Source organism: Schistocerca serialis, chromosome 9 (assembly GCF_023864345.2).
Source record: "Schistocerca serialis cubense isolate TAMUIC-IGC-003099 chromosome 9, iqSchSeri2.2, whole genome shotgun sequence".
Classification (NCBI taxonomy): Eukaryota; Metazoa; Arthropoda; class Insecta; order Orthoptera; family Acrididae; genus Schistocerca; species Schistocerca serialis.
Genome location: NC_064646.1, coordinates 468,153,800 through 468,174,482, shown reverse-complemented (window position 1 = coordinate 468,174,482; position 20,683 = coordinate 468,153,800). Strand labels below are relative to the sequence as shown.

Sequence of the window (20,683 nt, the reverse complement as noted above, 5' to 3'; positions counted from 1 at the left end):
GCGAATTGACGCATGGTGCAGGGAATGGCAATTGAATCTCAATGTAGACAAGTGTAATGTGCTGCAAATACATAGAAAGAAAGATCCCTTATCATTTAGCTACAAAATAGCAGGTCAGCAACTGGAAGCAGTTAATTCAATAAATTATCTGGGAGTACGCATTAGGAGTGATTTAAAATGGAATGATCATAAAAAGTTGATCGTCGGTAAAGCAGATGCCAGACTGAGATTCATTGGAAGAATCCTAAGGAAATGCAATCCGAAAACAAAGGAAGTGGGTTACAGTACGCTTGTTCGCCCACTGCTTGAACATTGCTTACCAGTGTGGGATCCGTACCAGATAGGGTTGATAGAAGAGATAGAGAAGATCCAACGGAGAGCAGCGCGTTTCGTTACAGGATCATTTAGTAATCGCGAAAGCGTTACGGAGATGATAGATAAACTCCAGTGGAAGACTCTGCAAGAAAGACGCTCAGCAGCTCGGTATGGACATTTGTTGAAGTTTCGAGAACATACCTTCACCGAGGAGTAAAGCAGTATATTGTTTCCTCCTACGTATATCTCGCGAAGAGACCATGAGGATAAAATCAGAGAGATTAGAGTCCACACGGAGGCATACCGACAATCCTTCTTTTCACGAACAATACGAGACTGGAATAGACGGGAGAACCGATACAGGTACTCAAGGTACCCTCCGCCTCACACTGTCAGGTGGCTTGCGGAGTATGGATGTAGCTGTAGATGTAGAGAACACGAACAGGACACTTCCCTGGGTCAAGTCTGAAAGTACTCCTAGATCCGCCGACGAGTCTCCAAAGAACCGGAAATACCCTCCGCCACACTCCGTAGCGTGGCCTGTGCAGTGTAGGCGAACCCGTTTCGCAGCGTACAGTACGGTCGGCTGCGTTGGCGAGGCAGGAGCGGTGCCAGCGAGGGGATGCGCCAGATTTAAAATGGCGCGGCCGGCCAGCGTCTATTTGCGTCCGGGAAGGCGAGGCCGGCGCGGCGCGGCGGCGTCGCCCCGCGGCGGCCAGTGAGTCGCCGCTCGCCGCGGTCCGTGCTGCGCGCTTCGCCCTGCGCCCTGCCGCGCGGTCCCGCGCGTCGAGCTTCCGCGACCTCGGCCGAACCGCGCGCCTGCCTTCTCGGGTTGCCGCGGGCCGCGCGCCCCCTCCCCGCCGCTCAGGTCCGGCCGTCACCGCGGTCGCGACTCGCGCCTCCTCGCGGCCGTCAGCCGGCATTCCCTCACCACGTGTCCGGACCGGTGTGACGTCAGATCGGGGAAGGATCGCCGACTACCCTCTGACGGAGCTGACATTCGCCGGATTCTACAAATGCCGCTACCGCGAGTTGCCAATATAGCTGTCAGATGTAGTTTTCAGTAACTGCAGACCACCGAGAACCGAGTGGTCGTTATCGGACATTTAGGCAGTAAGGTGGAACTGTCTGTACATTATCCTGGTAGAAAGTGAGTGATTGTACGGCCTCCCTTTAGCGATTTTTCTCTGGCAGTACACACAGGTACGCGATTTAGAGCCACAGACACTCGGCTACGAGAATGCCGACACGCGCTGTCGGGTCCTCTCCACTTCTTCCGACCCGCCCCGTTGCGACGCGTATCGGACTGTCGAAAATGTCGCGTTCCCGTTACGCGGGCAGGTGACTGCTCTGCGAGACCTGCGATACTCGTGGAAAGCCGACTCCCGTTTCTCCACGTGCTCCGCCCCTCTGACACTTGCGAATAGTCCCGTTTGGAGACAAAAGGTCTCACTGTCAAAATATCTCCTACGATACGGCACACGTAACGGAAACGCCGCCCCACTCGTCTAGAGTACGACAACTGAGACGAGAGTTTAAGAAGTGACCGGACCTAAGATTTTGTCATTTTACCTGCACCGTTTACTTGTTTACTGAAAAAAACTGCAGACACTGTAAGTGTGCCGGAGACTGCCTCTCTCTGAGGGAGGTTTTCGACTGAATGTGGAGTCGTGAGACTGTTGCACGTGAACACTGAAAGGTAGTGATCCGAAGGTAGCAGATGTCCGTCTTCTGGCTGCCGGAGCTGGAGTGTTGACACTGTGTGGAGAAATGTCTGCCCTCGACCGGTTACTGCCGTTTCGTGATAAGAGTCGTTACGCAAACTTTGTGCCGGTAGAGTACCGGTCGGTACAGTGTGCCGAATGGATAGTGAGACCGGTACTTTGTGGACTGTGGCGTACGGGATCGTAGGGGCCGTGTGGGGGCTGTTGCTGATCGCGTCACTGATTTCTCTGCTCCTCGGCGCACTCGAGCCCTTCACCCGCTCGTGTACTCGTCGTTCTCTCGCCGGCGTCCGCTCCTACTGCCGCGTCGGCTATGTCTCGAAATGTCGCGGCATCTCAGTGTCTCCGGTAGCGTCGTGTTTCGTCGCTTCGGAGGTACGGTCGTGGCTTTTTTAACTGAGTTTGTTGTGTGGGCTGAGAATGTAGACTTTACCCTTTTGTCCTTTCCAGAATCCTCTACAGTCCCGAACGAGAGGAGTGATCCACTCGGTGCACAATATTCATCGGACTGCTTTGTGGGGGAATTAACCACTTCGGAATAGATCGTCTGTGTGTAACACACGTGTGGCAGTACACTTGCTTACTGTAATTTACCGCTGTCATCCTCAGTTAATATCTCACACATTGTCTCGATGAATATTGCCGATGTTTGTTGCTAAATTAATTGTATTAGTGTAGTGACATCCTTACTGAATTTCAGTTTTTACAAATTCTTCATTTTCTCTGTCTGCTTTTAGCAATTCCCACTTCTGCTGTTGTTAGTGACTGTCCTCCATTTTAAGTTGATATTGCTTTAACACACATTTGAAATTGGTTCATACTTTTGAATTTTTAGGAGTTGTGAGAGTGAAACTGGGATATGTTCATTCTGAGAAGTGGAAAGTGGCAAAACCACCAACTCTGCTTAAAAGTTGAGCATGACCCATCACCACTCTTACATATTTTTGTTCACTATATAATATGTTTTATAATTTTAATTTCAGTTTTTAAAGCTTGATTAGTAATTAGTAATAGCTGTTCTATTTTTACTTTTTTATTTTTTACTTTGTTTTCAAAATCTTGTACTTGCAATGTCTCTACAGTGTTAACAGCTTTTTCACTATTTTTGAGTTTTTTTCTTTGTTTACATACAATGCTTGTGTACATGTGGCATTAACCAGCATTATTCCATTGTGAGTGTACTGTCAGCAGCTATTGAAATTTAAATCATCTCTCATGTCTGTAGTGTGTTCCTGTGCTTCTTAACACCTGTTTGTCAGACTATACATTTTTTTAATTTTTTTTTTAGAACTGACTGACAAAAATATTATTGAATTCAATTCATGTGCTCAGCTACACAGCACCAAGAGAGCTGCTATGGGGCAGCTTTGTTTCAATGTGCAGAAATGCTGAGGTTTCTTTGTTTCACTTTGGATCTATTGATTTCCACTCTTAATTGATCTCTATTACAAATTTGCTAATTTTATTCACTAATCAACAATTTAGGTGTAGAATATTTTTCCCTTGTGCACTTTGTTGAACCTTAGAATTGAACATCAATTCTAAGCCATTTTTATGTTGAATTAAAACATATATATTATTCCAGGTTTAGAAACAAGTATGCTTATTGAAGGGAAGGGATAATTCTTTTATATTTTAACACTCACCATTATATATGGTATTGTTTTATAATCATTCCAGTTGTTAACAACAACTGAGGCACTGAGAACCATAAGGGCCAAAAGCACTGATAGAAAGCTTCAAGGAAAAATAAATGTTTGCAAAAATCAAATTTGTACACAAACCACCAGTCTCATAGGTCTGAGTTTTTCAACCAAGTCTCAGCATCCTGTATTTCCTATGAAAAAATAATACACATACTTAATGTTACAAAATATTAATTAATATTTAGGATTATACATTGGTTGGTTGGTTGATTTGGGAGAGGAGACCAAACAGCATGGTCATCAGTCCCATAGGATTAGGGAAAGATGGGGAAGGAAGTCGGCTATGCCCTTTCATAGGAACCATTCTGGCATTTGCCTGAAGTGATTTAGGGAAATTACAGAAAACGTAATTCAGGATGGCCGGATGCAGATTTGAACTGTCGTCCTCCCATATGTGAGTCCAGTGTGATAACCACCATGCCACCTCACTCATTAGGATTATATTTGTTATTAACGTTAAATCTCAAAATTTCCATATGGATTAGTGACATATTGTCTGTTCACAGTTGTGAAGTTTATAATTAATGTGAAACGAGAATCACAACATAAAGAACAAATACTAAATGCACCACATCCACAATTATAACCTATTCCAACAATTAAAATGGTCCTCATTACCATCATTTTCAATAAGGACATTCTGTGGCTTGAGGTACAGATAAAACTGCCGATATACCTCCGATTATCAAACACTACTTACACATATGTGATGTAGACACTAAATTCAGAACAAAACAAATTATAATCTGTGTTTCTGTCCCACATGGAAATGAATATCTGAGACATTGGTGAGACAGTTTTTCATAAATGTTCATATGTACCATGAGGGCCTACAAATATACATGTAGATAAAGATGGTTCAACTGATGGGAGCATGCACACATGCTAAAATTTCGTAATTGATGACAGAAGGTTTTGCTTGAAAATCTTACAAAATGTCTAGCATCTAAATGTTTGTATTGGAATGATGATTGGATGAAAGAGAGAAGAAACAATCCAAATTCAGAACTGTAGCTGAAGTAGCAGAATTAAGAAACATTGCTACATTTAACTGTCATTTCACAAATATTTTTCTTTGTCCTGCTGTGCTATTAATTTGCTTTTGACAATGATGTTGTAGAATCTATTATTTTGACACATGTGCTCACAGGATTTTGTAGATTAAAAATATTTTTGTCAGTCAGGAAAAGCTCTCTTCATGCAAGTAGGTTGTGGCTCGTAGTTCAGTGTGGTCACTCTGTAACCATGATGGATTCAGCCAATACAGCAGTAACTTTCAGGTAAGCATAATACAAAGTTATTTGTCATCAGAATCTAATTACCTATAGCAGATGCAGAGGATCATAAGAAGACGTACATCAACAACTAACAAAAAAGGTAATGTTTCAGAAGAATTCTTTTTTTTATAATTTTAGATAATCCAGAGGTAAAGTATATGCTGAATTGTAATGGTGCTCTTATTGTTATTATTTTACTATTTAATTTAACTTACTTGTTATGGCAATAATTATCTGATACGATTTTATGTTGGAGCTATAACTCCAAATAAATAAGTTGTTGTATGTAAGTTTGCGTGTGTGTGTGTGTGTGTGTGTGTGTGTGTGTGTGTGTGTGTGTGTGTGTGTGTGTGTGTGTGCGTGTGTGCGCGTGCTCGTGTGTGTGCATACACACCTGTTTGAGAGAGAGACTTAGAGAGCATGGATTTCCTTCGTTCTCCATAAATCCTGTGTACTGAATTGAAAGCTTTTAAATAGTGCAGTCCCCCACATATTTGCAGTTTCCTCCCCCTGATATTTCAGCTGAAATGTGACCTATAAATGAGTTGATAGTACAAAGTATGTCATCATCAGTTCTGTTTATAGTAAATGAACTGACCAAGTAAAAGGAAAGCAACTGTGAACAGTTTTCCAAAAACTTATGGAGAAATTACTGAGAAAATCTTGTAAGCTTAAAGTAAGTGATGATAGTTTGAAATAGTAGTATAGTTATTATAAACTAAACGGATTTTATAATCACTCTGTTTAAAAATTCAGAAGTTAGGAATTATATAAGGTGTAAAAGGCTATTTTAGAATGTTCAGAGGAGGTAAAGAGATTTTTTTTTTTATGTGACAAAAATGTCACAGGTGAACTGTTTACCGAATTGGGGTATGTAGAGGTTTTGATACTAGTAATGTTTAGAGATGTTACTGAAATTGTTGTCCATTTACATTAATGTCCAAGTGTTATCTGCTTGTACTGGTACTATTTATGACCCTCTGATTGGAATGTATCATCTGGCTAAATGGTTAGTGGAGAAAATTATCAAGTTTTTCTTTATGCAGCACTACCGGAAATGTTGGAGAATGTGCCTCTACCAGGAAGGCAATGAATATTGCTCCAGCATGACAGGGCCCCATCATGCTTCACTGTTGATTTTAGAGTACGTTTGGACAAAGTTTTCCCCAGTTATTGGAGTGGGAGGAGTGGGTCAGTACCATGCTTATCACTTGCCCCCAACCTCACTCCAGTGGATTTCTTTTCGTGGGCATAACATGAAGCGTTTGGTGCACAAGGCACCAATAGACACACTAGTAGAGCTGAATGCACATTCGACCGAAGCTGCAGTTATTATTTGTGAAACTACTGGTTGTTTTGAACATGTTACACAAGTATCATCTTACAGTCCATGTAGATTTTCACATCAGCTGTGAAATACATGAAACTACTACTCATTCTCTCTCTCTCTCTCTCTCTCTCTCTCTCTCTCTCTCTCTCTCTCTCTCTCTCTGTCTGTACATGTGTGTGTGTGTGTGTGTGTGTCTTGACATCTGTGTGATAAGGTTCAGTTGTGGAACTGTGCTTAATTGTGTAGTAATCAGTTTACTGGTACATTACACCATATAACAGAGAAGTTGAATAATAGATTTCTTGCTTTTGCTATTGAATTGTGTAAGTTTTGCTTTTTTAAGTTTTGCTTCTTAAAAATGTCTAAATCAGAATCTTATTTTTCAGGCTCAAAAATAGGTTTAAGTTAGATATTTGTAATTTGAGTTTACTGCTTTATACATAAGGTTTTAGTACCTTATTGCCTGTGCTTAGATGTAATGAGATTCAATCCACTCATGTCAGGCTGTTTTCAGAATCATTTCTTCAAGCAGAATTACTGTTTGGCAGGGCTTTGTAAATACATTATTTCTTATATAAGTCTTTGTTCTATAATAATAACCTAAAAATATTTTTTTACGAAAATTTTCTGCCCTAATTTTCCTCATCTTAGGCTTCTTTTTTGTTAAATTAGGTAACATACTTCCTTTTTACGCTATAGCTAGGGCTTTTCAGTGAAGGTTGAAAAATTTTGCGTAGTTGAATTGTTTCTGTCTATAATGAGTAGAACATTGAAATGAACAGAAGGTTTCTCTATAACTTTCTAGCTGCAGTTTGATGTATTAGGGCCAACCTGGTTAATGCCACGTTTATACATGATTGTTGTATTTTGTATTCCTTATCTTTATGCATTATATTCTTTACCCTTGTAACTGTAACAAGGAACATTTGCAGGAAATCAGTGCTTCTCCACGTCTCTTGCGTGGCTATTCACGAACTCCAGGAAATGAACGCGGTGGTCTTGCTGGCTTGCGTAACATTGGAAATACAGTGAGTACTGTTCAAAAACTGTAGTTTTATTAAAGCTCACTTTAATTATAGAATCAAAACAATATGAAGGAAAATGAGTGATAATGATCTTCTTCTTGAAATAGTTACGGTCCTCCAGGCTTTGTATGGATGAGCAGACTAGTATAAAGGGATGCAAAGGAATTACAAACATTGGCTGCAAGTGGTCATTGATTTAAATCAATGGTGAAAGTTGAAGATTTGTGCTGGACTGGGGTTCAAACCTGGGTCTCTTGCTTAGTGGGCAGATGCTATGACCACTAAGCCATCCAGACACAGTGATCATCGCAACTGTCTGGACTACCCTAGCACGCCTCCCATCAGATCCAAATTCTCAACTTATCCACACACTACTAATGTAGTGCCCCTTCCCCATTATCCTCATCACTCACGGTCTTTCACCGATTCCTGTAAGAGTTCGAACCTGATGTTCATCTGCACTGAAGAGATCACTGGCCTTCCGCACCTTAATTGTGTTTATGTCGTGTCTGTTCTTTCATACGTGACCCAAAGTTCACACTGTGTATGAGGGACAAGGGATCCCACAACAAAACTAAAATTAAAATAATTTCTAAACTATATATGCATCTTTGGGTTTTACAGCAAGCATTCCTTCATCTGGTAACAGGGAGGAAAGTGTTGAAAGAAGCAAAACTCTTTAGTGATTGAAAAAGCTACATAGGATCCCAACCTAAGAACTCCACAGAACAGTACTTGCAGTAAAAGATGAAATTTTAAAACCTGACAAACTGAAATTTGAAGAGAATGTTGTGCATGTGATCACAGGTAAGAGATGAAAAGAGTGATAAAGGAATTTAGAGATGAAGTTTAAATGTGGCCCTGTGAAAGAAAGAACATAAATCAACTAGTGGAGAAAAAGAAAAAAAGGAAAAGTGAATGCATGCACACTTGTGTGCACGTGCTCGTGCATGTGTGCCCCCCCCCCCCCCCCCCCACCTCCCCGCACACGCACACACACACGCGCACACACACACACACACACATACACACACACACACACACACACACACACACACACGTGGTTTCATCTGGTTTCTGGTCACTCAGTGTTATGTGATTTTAAAAACACACCATTGTGGCACCAAATCTCAGCAGTAAGTGCTGTTTTGTGATCTCCCTACTCTCTTGGCAGTGGCATTTATTGACTTTTCTTTTCTTTTGCATGATCCTTCTATTATGCAGCCTCTTTAGTGTGGCTGTTTTAAATTACGGGTGTTTTGAACCATGGTTGTGTAAGACACCAGCAGAAGTCATGCTTGAACTACCACATTTACAACTCTACCATCATCAACAAATTATTGCACTGTAGTTTTGTGTACTCTCTTTTGCTTTTTGTTGTGTGAAGCACATTGTTTTCTATTCTTAATTTGAAATTAGTGAAGAGACTAATCCTGGTCCATTATTGCACTCAAGAACCAGTCTCACAATGCCACAGGGATTGGCAGTCCCTATGATCTTTAATGTCACTTCTGCCCTTTCACAGAAGCACCAAACAAGGATATAGGCCGCCTGCCCTGCGAGACAGAGGTGCTACTTGTTCCGCCATACTGCTACTCTCCCCTCGGGTGATGTAGTTTCTCGATTGTTTATACTCACCACTGAATGCTGCGTTTTAATGTCACCACTTTACTTATTTTCATTTTTATCTTTAATATCCTATAATTTACTTCACTGATGCACACTACATAGCAAACAAGGAGCTGACACTGCCAAAGTCAGCTACTCGATTGTGCATCTTTAGTTACAAACATCATCCTTTCTTTTGGTATTGTGTTCTTTCCACACTGCTTTCCTTACTTTATAAACAGTCTGAATCTGCTATTTATTTATTACTTGTGTATTAATGAAGAGCTACAAAAACTCAAATTGCTAAATATTAATGAAATCAGAAGGCAATTGGAATTGAGAAATTGAGAAAGAGAATACAATGATGAAATTCTGGCAGGAACGACATTTGGAAAAGAGAGTGAGGAGGTAAAATTGAGGCAGGCACAATTTTGCTTGGGGAAAATAGTTAGCAGAAATAACAGCATAGTGTAGAATTCCCATGTATGAAGTTCTGAGACATTAATTATGGGAGAAATAGCCAAACTGGTGGTGAAGGATGCGTCAAGGTCCAGCTGCAGTGCAGGGCATTTTGTATGTTGGGGTATTGTGTGTTAGCAGTATAGACACATCACAGTGTAGACTCCATCATTAAGGACAACTTAGTTGTCATTACACTATCAAAGAAGTGTAACATTATTTGCATTCACCTAATATGTTAGATGTTTACTTTCCCTTTCAGGTCATACCAGTAATAGGCTTCAATACAGGTAATAGTGGGGATGAGCGAAGTAATTTGAGCTATAAGATATTATGATGCTCCAGAATCTGAATAACTAGTTTATTGTTACCTAATAAGTGCATATTTGTTACAGTGCTTCATGAATTCTGTGATCCAGTGCCTCAGTAATACAAAACCTCTGCTGGAATACTTGCTCAATGATGGCCACCTGACTGACATAAATACAACTGTTTCTGGTATGAAAGGGGCCCTCATTAAAGGTGAGTGAATTCCAAATTGTGCCTCACATTATGATAATAGTCAACCAAAATCAAAATAAGTTCACAACTCCAACAGGATGTTTGAAGATAGCAAAATAGTCTCGACTTAAAACTGACTGAGTCTAATGTAACTTCATAGAAACTAAAATTAAAAATCTAATAAGTATGGTAAGGGGGTCATTGTAGGAGTTGTCTCTTCTCAAAGCAACAGCCTGTCAGGCCTCTGCTTTCAGATTTTTCCAGTTTTTATTACATAACTAGCCGTGCCCAGCATGTATTGCACTGTCTCTTATTTCTAAGTAGGTCCACATATATAAAGCAGACACAATTACATGTACAAAATTAATGAAACCCAATTATTTTTGTGTATTGAATTAAATTTGAAAAATTTTGTACAAATGCTTAGTGATGTACAATATTTTCAGTATTTCCATCTTATACAAAAACATCTCAGCATGTCCCACTTGTGGACATGCAACATATAACTGACCATTTGGAACACTAATATTTTGCATATGTAATCCACACACTTGAAGCTATTGGCACGTGACTTCACCCAATGTATGCGTATGACACATATATTTCACATATTCATGAATATTTCACATACATTTCATATATTTCACACATATTTGTACATATATTTTATCCATATCTCTAGTGAATTTTGACTTGCAGTTTCATCTCAATTCTGAGGAAACTTTTTTGGCCAGTAGCTGATTGTTGTTTCATGATAAAAGACAGTCATTGGCAACTGTCAGATTCTGTGATGATTTACACGAGACTCTATAAATGATGTTAAATGTATCTGTGGCATGATCTCTGGCTCCGAAACATGCTAGACAAATTATTGGTTCAATGCAGTGCTCATTCTCAGAGTGCAGTTCATGCTCTGAACAATGCAAATAAGAGACAGGTAGTACTTTAAAGTGTACTTTTCAAAGTATAATTTTAAAATATTCCCACTCAACTAATTGCAGAAAAGAAATATCAACAAGTCATTTTTGATTGTTTCTACATTGGCAGGGTTTCAGAAAATAGTAGAAATGTGAATGGAGGAAGTACACTTTCAAATTCCTGAAACAACATTTTTTTTTTAATTTTTACCAACATATTTCACAGTGCTCACTTGGGGCTGAAGTCCTTGAAGTCTCATAAATCTGTGCCTCTTTTGTGACTATTTCAATTTTCATTGCAGGTACTTCATCACTAAAATGTTTCTTAATATCTGAACTAACAAAACCACCTTCTTTCAGTTTTTCTGACAACACAAGAGCTTAACACACATGTGTTTAAAATGTTCACTGTCCTTTGAAAAGTCTCAATAAATTGTTTCGTTCATGTCAATATAAAGTGAAGACAGAGGAACAGGTCAACCAAACTATTGTGGGCTATAAATGAGGATGCTTGCTTACTGTAAAATCATTGTTAGAGATCAGCTGCAAAAACAGAATACACTTTATGTTTTGTTCCAAAATATGTTTAATACACTTTCTTCATTAACTCAGCAACCTTTCTTTGCTGTTTCTTGAGTGTGAAGCTACCACAGATGCAACAAAATTTTTCAGGTGAATTAAGGAAACTTCTTGAAGTCGTAGTTGTACACACAACTAAATGGAGCAGTTGTAACAATATTAAAATCTTCATAACACAGTGAGTGTACACATCTATGTCAAAAATCTATAACTGAATCCAACTAAGTACAAAAATGAAGCAGTTTATGAAATAAATTTTTTATACTGTGTCAATGTACACCGAAGTGACAAAAGTCATGGGATACTACCTAATATCATGTGAGACCTCATTTTGCATTGCGTAGTGCAGCAACTCAACATGGCATGAACTCAAAACAATTTGCTGGAATTCCCCTGCCAAAATATTGAGCCCTGTTGCCTCTATAGTAAAAATGTCACCTGTTCAGGATGATGTGCATGATCTGACCACTCGATTATGTCCAACAAATGTTTGATGGGATTCATGTTGAGTGATCTAGGTGGTCAAATCATTCTCTGGAATTGTCTGGAATGTTCTTCAAACCAGTTGTAAACAATTGTGGCTCAATGACACGACATTGTTGTTTGGGAACATGAAGTACATGTATGACTGCAAATAGTCACCAAGTAGCCGAACATCACTGTTTCCAGTCAATGATTGGTTCAGTTGGACCAGAGGACCCCGTCCATTCCATGTAAACACAGCCCACATGATAATGGAGACACCATCAGCTTGCACAGTTCCTTCTCGACAAATTGGGCCTGTAGTTTCATGGAGTCTGTGCCACGGGCATTGTCATCGGTGAGAGGAAATAGCTGAAGTTTCATATTCCCTAATGATTTTTGAAAAGGAACGTCCCGTGCGTCCAGCTCCAACTACCATTCTGCATTCAAAGTCAGTTAATTCCCATCGTGCAGCTATGATCGTGTCAGACACCATTTCACATGAACCACTCCAGTACAATAGACAGCTACAGTAGCTCTGCCAATGCACTGCCCTTTTATACCTTGTGTATTCGATACCGCCACCATCTGTAAATCTGCATATCACTATCCCGTGACTTGTTTCACCTCGGTGTACATTACTGCACTCTCCATTTGTTGGCAAGAGGTATAAATGATTACATTTTAAAGCCTCATTAGTGTTGTATGCTTTCTAAGACACTAAAAGAAAAAGTGATAATGTAAGAAATAGGTGAATGATGGAATTTTTCTGCAATTTTTACTGAAATTACCATAGAAAAATTATATAGTAACTAACATTCAGTTACATGCCACCAACAGGATAAACCTTATATTTTTAAATGATATTTGCAAACTATGCTCCATGACTTAACATAATCAAACAGATAAGGTAATTTTCAAACAGTGGAAGCTCGAGGAAAAATACCAACAATGTAGTTGCTACTTACTGTAAAGAAGACAGGTTAAGTTGCAGACAAGCACAATTAAAAGACACTTACATACAGCTTTTGGCTGCAGCCTTTAACAGCAAAAGAGAGACATACACCATCTGTACACACAAGCAAAAACACCTCATCCACACATGACCACTAATTCCGGCACCTCGGACATTTCACCCCGTATCTAACTTAATGTGTCTTTTTTATAGTAAGTGAATGAATTAATTTTGTTATTTGTAAAAATTTGTCTTCAACGGGCACTATTTCTTCTACAAGTCTAGGGAAAACTTGCAGAAATCATTTCATTCGATATTAATGTCTGTTAGTGCACACTAGGGAAAGAAAGCGAAATTATTATGAAAATGATCAGAAATTTATTTCTCATGTATTTATCAATATTTATTCCAGACTGCTGACTAATAAAGATGCAACACCAGGAAGAATGGCAAACAACAAAGTTTCACTTATTACATGTACACAGTACAGCAGAAACAATAAATAATTAAATTTGTGGATGAATTAGAGGTGCACATGGTGTGAAATTCAGTATACAGAGCTGTCATCTCCAGCCAGACATCAATGACTAGTGACACAAAAAAGTCGTTTTATTTTACGGCCAAACTCGTGTCTTTTTTGCCAAATTTGATGTCATTTTTAATCAAATATGATGTTTCTTTCCAGATTTGTCATTATTTTTGCAAAATTTATTGTTGTTCTTGTTGTTGTGGTATTCAGTCCTGAGACTGGTTTGATGCAGCTGTCCATGCTACTCTATCCTGTGCAAGCTTCATCATCTCCCACTACTCACTGCAACCTACATAATTCTGAATCTGCTTAGTGTATTCATCTCTTGGTCTCCCTCTACAATTTTTACCCTCCACACTGCCCTCCAATACTAAATTGGTGATCCGTTGAGGCCTCACAACATGTCCTACCAACTGATCCCTTCACTAGTTATAAGTTGTGCCACAAGTTTCTCTTCTCTCCAATTCTATTCAATCCCTCCTCATTAGTTATGTGATCTACCCATCTAATCTTCAGCATTCTTCTGTAGCACCACATTTCGAAAGCTTCTATTCTCTTCTTGCCCAAACTATTTATCGTACAGGTTTCACTTCCATACATGGCTGCACTCCATACAAATACTTTCAGAAACGACTTCTGACACTTAAATCTATACTCGATGTTAACAAATTTCTCTTCTTCAGAAACGCTTTCCTTGCCATTGCCAGTCTACATTTTATATCCTCTCTACTTTGACCATCATAAGTTATTTTGCTCCCTAAATAGCAAAACTACTGTACTACTTTAAGTGTCTCATTTCCTAATCTAATTCCCTGAGCATCACCCGACTTAATTCGACTACATTCCATTATCCTCGTTTTGCTATTGTTGATGTTCATCTTATACCCTCCATTCAATACACTGTCCATTTCGTTCAACTGATCTTCCAAATCCTGTGCTGCTTCTGACAGAGCTACAATGTCACCGGCGAACCTCAAAGTTTTTATTTCTTCTCCACGGATTTTAATACCTACTTCAAATTTTTCTTTTGTTTCCTTTACTGCTTGCTCAATATACAGATTGTATAACATTGGGGAGAGGCTACAACTCTGTCTCACTCCCTTCCCAACCACTGCTTCCCTTTCATGTCGCCGGCTGGAGTGGCCAAGCGGTTAAAGGCGCTACAGTCTGGAACCGCACAACCGCTACGGTCGCAGGTTCGAATCCTGCCTCGGGCATGGATGTGAGTGATGTCCTTAGGTTAGTTAGGTTTAAGTAGTCCTAAGTTCTAGGGGACTTACGACCACAGCAGTTGAGTCCCATAGTGCTCAGAGCCCTTTCATGTCCCTCAACTCTTATAACTGCCGTCTGGTTTCTGTACAAATTGTAAATATTCTATCGTTCCCTGTATTTTACCCCTGCCACCTTCAGAATTTGAAACAGAGTATTCAAGTCATCATTGTCAAAAGCTTTCTCTAAGTCTACAAATGCTAGAAACGTAGGTTTGTCTTTCCTTAATCTAACTTGTAAGATAAGTTGTAGGGTCAGTATTGCCTCATGTGTTCCAATATTTCTGTGGAATCCAAACTGATCTTCCCCGAGGTCGGCTTCTACCAGTTTTTCCATTCGTCTGTAAAGAATTCGCATTAGTATTTTGCTTCTGTGCCTTATTATACTGATAGTTTGGTAATTTTCACATCTATCAACACCTGATTTCTGTGGGATTGGGATTATTATATTCTTCTTGAAGTCTGAGGGTATTTCGCCTGTCTCATACATCTTGCTCACCAGATGGTAGAGTTTTGTCAGGACTGGCTCTCCCAATGCTGTCAGTCATTCTAATGGAATGTTGTCTACTCCCGGGGCCTTGTTTCGACTTAGGTCTTTCAGTGCTCTGTCAAACTCTTCACACAGTATTATATCTCTCATTTCATCTTCATCTATCTCCTCTTCCATTTCCATAATATTGTCCTCAAGTACATCGCCCTTGTATAGACCTTCTATATACTCGTTCCACCTTTCTGCTTTCCCTTCTTTGCTTAGAACTGGGTTTCCATCTGAGCTCTTGACATACATACCAGTTGTTCTCTTTTCTCCAAAGGTCTCTTTAATTTTCCTGTAGGCAGTATCTATCTTACCCCTAGTGAGATAAGCCTCTACATCCTTACATTTGTCCTCTAGCCATCCCTGCTTAGCCATTTTGCACTTCCTGTCGATCTCATTTTTGAGATGTTTCTATTCCTTTTTGACTGCTTCATTTACTGCATTTTTGTATTTTCTCCTTTCATCAATTAAATTCAATATTTCTTCTATTACCCAAGAATTTCTACTAGCCCTCGTCTTTTTACCTACTTGATCCTCCGCTGCCTTCACTGCTTCATCCCTCAAAGCTACCCATTCTTCTTCTACTGTATTTCTTTCCCCCATTCTTGTCAATTGTTCCCTTATGCTCTCCCTGAAACTCTGTACAACCTCTGGTTTAGTCAGTTTATCCAGGTCCCATCTCCTTAAATTCCCACCTTTTTGCAGTTAATTCCGTTTTAATCTACAGTTCATAACTAATAGGTTGTGGTCAGAGTTCACATCTGCCCCTGGAAATGTCTTACAATTTAAATCCTGGTTCCTAAATATCTGTCTTACCATTATATAATCTATCTGATACCTTCTAGTATTTCCAGGCTTCTTCCATGCATACAACCTTCTTTCATGATTCTTAAACCAAGTGTTAGCCATGATTAAGTTATGCTCTGTGCAAAATTCTACCAGGCGGCTTCCTCTTTCATTTCTTAGTCCCAATCCATATTCACCTACTATGTTTCCTTCTCTCCCTTTTCGTAGACTTGAATTCCAGTCATCCATGACTATTAAATTTTTGTCTCCCTCCACTACCTGAATAATTTATTTTGTCTCATCATACATTTCATCAATTTCTTCGTCATCTGCAGAGCTAGTTGGAATATAGACTTGTACTATTGTAGTAGGCATAGGCTTCGTGTCTATCTTGGCCACAATAATGCGTTCACTATGCTGTTTGTAGTATCTTACCTGTACTTCTATTTTTTTATTCATTATTAAACCTACTCCTACACTACCCCTATTTGATTCTATAGTTATAACCAAAATTCTTGTTCCTCCTGCCACCGAACTTCACTAATTGCCACTATATCTAACTTCAACCTATGCATTTCCCTTTTTAAATTTTCTAACCTACCTGCCCGATTAAGGGATCTGTCATTCTACGGTCCGATCCGTAGAACACCAGTTCTCTTTCTCCTGGAAACGACGTCCTCTTGAGTAGCCCCCGCCCAGAGATCCGAATGGGGGACTATTTTACCTCCGTAATATTTTACCCAAGAGGACGCCATCATCTTTTAACCATACAGTAAAGCTGCATGTGTTGTTGTTGTTGTGGTCTTCAGTCCTGAGACTGGTTTGATGCAGCTCTCCATGCTACTCTATCCTGTGCAAGCTTTTTCATCTCCCAGTACCTACTGCAACCTACATCCTTCTGAATCTGCTTAGTGTATTCATCTCTTGGTCTCCCTCTACGATTTTTACCCTCCACGCTGCCCTCCAATACTAAATTGGTGATCCCTTGATGCCTCAGAACATGTCCTACCAACCGATCCCTTCTTCTGGTCAAGTTGTGCCACAAACTTCTCTTCTCCCCAATCCTATTCAATACTTCCTCATTAGTTATGTGATCTACCCATCTAATCTTCAGCATTCTTCTGTAGCACCACATTTCGAAAGCTTCTATTCTCTTCTTGTCCAAACTATTTATCGTCCATGTTTCACTTCCATACATGGCTACACTCCATACGAATACTTTCAGAAATGACTTCCTGACACTTAAATCAATACTGGATGTTAACAAATTTCTCTTCTTCAGAAACGCTTTCCTTGCCATTGCCAGCCTACATTTTATATCCTCTCTACTTCGACCATCATCAGTTATTTTGCTCCCCAAATAGCAAAACTCCTTTACTACTTTAAGTGCCTCATTTCCTAATCTAATTCCCTCAGCATCACCCGACTTAATTAGACTACATTCCATTACCCCTGTTTTGCTTTTGTTGATGTTCATCTTATATCCTCCTTTCAAGACACTGTCCATTCCATTCAACTGCTCTTCCAAGTCCTTTGCTGTCTCTGACAGAATTACAATGTCATCGGCGAACCTCAAAGTTTTTATTTCTTCTCCATGAATTTTAATACCTACTCCGAATTTTTCTTTTGTTTCCTTTACTGCTTGCTCAATATACACATTGAACAACATCGGGGAGAGGCTACAACCCTGTCTTACTCCCTTCCCAACCACTGCTTCCCTTTCATGTCCCTCGACCCTTATAACTGCCATCTGGTTTCTGTACAAATTGTAAATAGCCTTTCGCTCCCTGTATTTTACCCCTGCCACCTTTAGAATTTGAAAGAGAGTATTCCAGTCAACATTGTCAAAAGCTTTCTCTAAGTCTACAAATGCTAGAAACGTAGGTTTGCCTTTCCTTAATCTTTCTTCTAAGATAAGTCGTAAGGTCAGTATTGCTTCACGTGTTCCAGTGTTTCTACGGAATCCAAACTGATCTTCCCCGAGGTTGGCTTCTACTAGTTTTTCCATTCGTCTGTAAAGAATTCGTGTTAGTATTTTGCAGCTGTAGCTTATTAAACTGATTGTTCGGTAATTTTCACATCTGTCAACACCTGCTTTCTTTGGGATTGGAATTATTATATTCTTCTTGAAGTCTGAGGGTATTTCGCCTGTTTCATACATCTTGCTCACCAGATGGTAGAGTTTTGTCAGGACTGGCTCTCCCACGGCCGTCAGTAGTTCCAATGGAATATTGTCTACTCCGGGGGCCTTGTTTCGACTCAGGTCTTTCAGTGCTCTGTCAAACTCTTCACGCAGTATCATATCTCCCATTTCATCTTCATCTACATCCTCTTCCATTTCCGTAATATTGTCCTCAAGTACATTGCCCTTGTATAGACCCTCTATATACTCCTTCCACCTTTCTGCTTTCCCTTCTTTGCTTAGAACTGGGTTTCCATCTGAACTCTTGATATTCATACAAGTCGTTCTCTGATCTCCAAAGGTCTCTTTAATTTTCCTGTAGGCGGTGTCTATCTTACCCCTAGTGAGATAGGCCTCTACATCCTTACATTTGTCCTCTAGCCATCCCTGCTTAGCCATTTTGCACTTCCTGTCGATCTCATTTTTGAGACGTTTGTATTCCTTTTTGCCTGTTTCACTTACTGCATTTTTATGTTTTCTCCTTTCATCAATTAAATTCAATATTTCTTCTGTTACCCAAGGATTTCTACTAGCCCTCGTCTTTTTACCTACTTGATCCTCTGCTGCCTTCACTACTTCATCCCTCAAAGCTACCCATTCTTCTTCTACTGTATTTATTTCCCCCATTCCTGTCAATTGCTCCCTTATGCTCTCCCTGAATCTCTGTACAACCTCTGGTTCTTTTAGTTTATCCAGGTCCCATCTCCTTAAATTCCCACCTTTTTGCAGTTTCTTCAGTTTTAATCTACAGGTCATAACCAATAGATTGTGGTCAGAGTCCACATCTGCCCCTGGAAATGTCTTACAATTTAAAACCTGGTTCCTAAATCTCTGTCTTACCATTATATAATCTATCTGATACCTTTTAGTATCTCCAGGGTTCTTCCATGTATACAACCTTCTTTCATGATTCTTAAACCAAGTGTTAGTTATGATTATGTTGTGCTCTGTGCAAAATTCTACCAGGCGGCTTCCTCTTTCATTTCTGTCCCCCAATCCATATTCACCTACTACGTTTCCTTCTCTCCCTTTTCCTACACTCGAATTCCAGTCACCCATGACTATTAAATTTTCGTCTCCCTTCACAATCTGAATAATTTCTTTTATTTCATCATACATTTCTTCAATTTCTTCGTCATCTGCAGAGCTAGTTGGCATATAAACTTGTACTACTGTAGTAGGTGTGGGCTTCGTATCTATCTTGGCCACAATAATGCGTTCACTATGCTGTTTGTAGTAGCTTACCCGCATTCCTATTTTCCTATTCATTATTAAACCTACTCCTGCATTACCCCTATTTGATTTTGTGTTTATAACCCTGTAGTCACCTGACCAGAAGTCTTGTTCCTCCTGCCACCGAACTTCACTAATTCCCACTATATCTAACTTCACCTATCCATTTCCCTTTTTAAATTTTCTAACCTACCTGCCCGATTAAGGGATCTGACATTCCACGCTCCGATCCGTAGAACGCCAGTTTTCTTTCTCCTGATAACGACATCCTCTTGAGTAGTCCCCGCCCGGAGATCCGAATGGGGGACTATTTTACCTCCGGAATATTTTACCCAAGAGGACGCCATCATCATGTAATCATACAGTAAAGCTGCATGCCCTCGGGAAAAATTACGGCTGTAGTTTCCCCTTGCTTTCAGCCGTTCGCAGTACCAGCACAGCAAGGCCGTTTTGGTTATTGTTACAAGGCCAGATCAGTCAATCATCCAGACTGTTGCCCTTGCAACTTCTGAAAAGGCTGCTGCCCCTCTTCAGGAACCACACGTTTGTCTGGCCTCTCAACAGATACCCCTCCGTTGTGGTTGCACCTACGGTACGGCTATCTGTATCGCTGAGGCACGCAAGCCTCCCCACCAACGGCAAGGTCCATGGTTCATGCATGTGCTCGGGAAAAATTACGCCTGTAGTTTCTCTTCCTTTCAGCTGTTTGCAGTACCAGCACAGCAAGGCCGTTTTGGTTAGTGTTACAAGGCCAGATCAGTCAATCATCGAGACTGTTGCCCCTCTTCAGGAACCACACGTTTGTCTGGCCTCTCAACAGATACCCCTCCGATGTGGTTGCACCTACTTTACGGCTATCTGTATCGCTGAGGCACGCAAGCCTCTCCCCAACAGCAAGGTCCATGGTTCATGGGGGGAATTTGTTGTGAAAATACATGTTATTCTTACAGATTTAATTTCACACTGTCAAATTTGGTTGTTTTTTGCCAAATTTTGTGTTTTTGTCATATTTGGAGATAGTTTTGTAGAATTTGGTGCTATTTTTACCAAATTGCTTGTTATTTTTTGCCAAAATCGATGTTTTTTGCCACATTCGGTGTTAATTTTTTCGCCATATTTGATGTCCTTTTTTGCCAAATTCTGTTTTCATTTTTGTCAAATTAAGTTTTGATTATGCCAAATTTAGTTCTATTTGTGCCAAATCCTGTGATTTTCCCCCTAAGTTTGTTGCAATTTTCATCATCGCATCAAAATTTGCTAAGTGTGAAATGAATTGTCATTTTAACATTATG

The 20,683-nt window shown here is 40.0% G+C and overlaps 1 protein-coding gene across 1 annotated transcript in view; it reads left to right on the top strand.

Annotated features, from left to right (window-relative positions):
- LOC126419009 (ubiquitin carboxyl-terminal hydrolase 2-like) overlaps positions 1-20,683 on the top strand; it is a 237,964-nt gene that overhangs the window by 176,918 nt on the left and 40,363 nt on the right. Inside the window, exons 4-5 of the mRNA XM_050086061.1 lie at positions 7,285-7,380; positions 9,840-9,966. Coding sequence (XP_049942018.1) covers positions 7,285-7,380; positions 9,840-9,966 — 223 coding nt within the window. The remainder of the gene's footprint in view (positions 1-7,284; positions 7,381-9,839; positions 9,967-20,683) is intronic.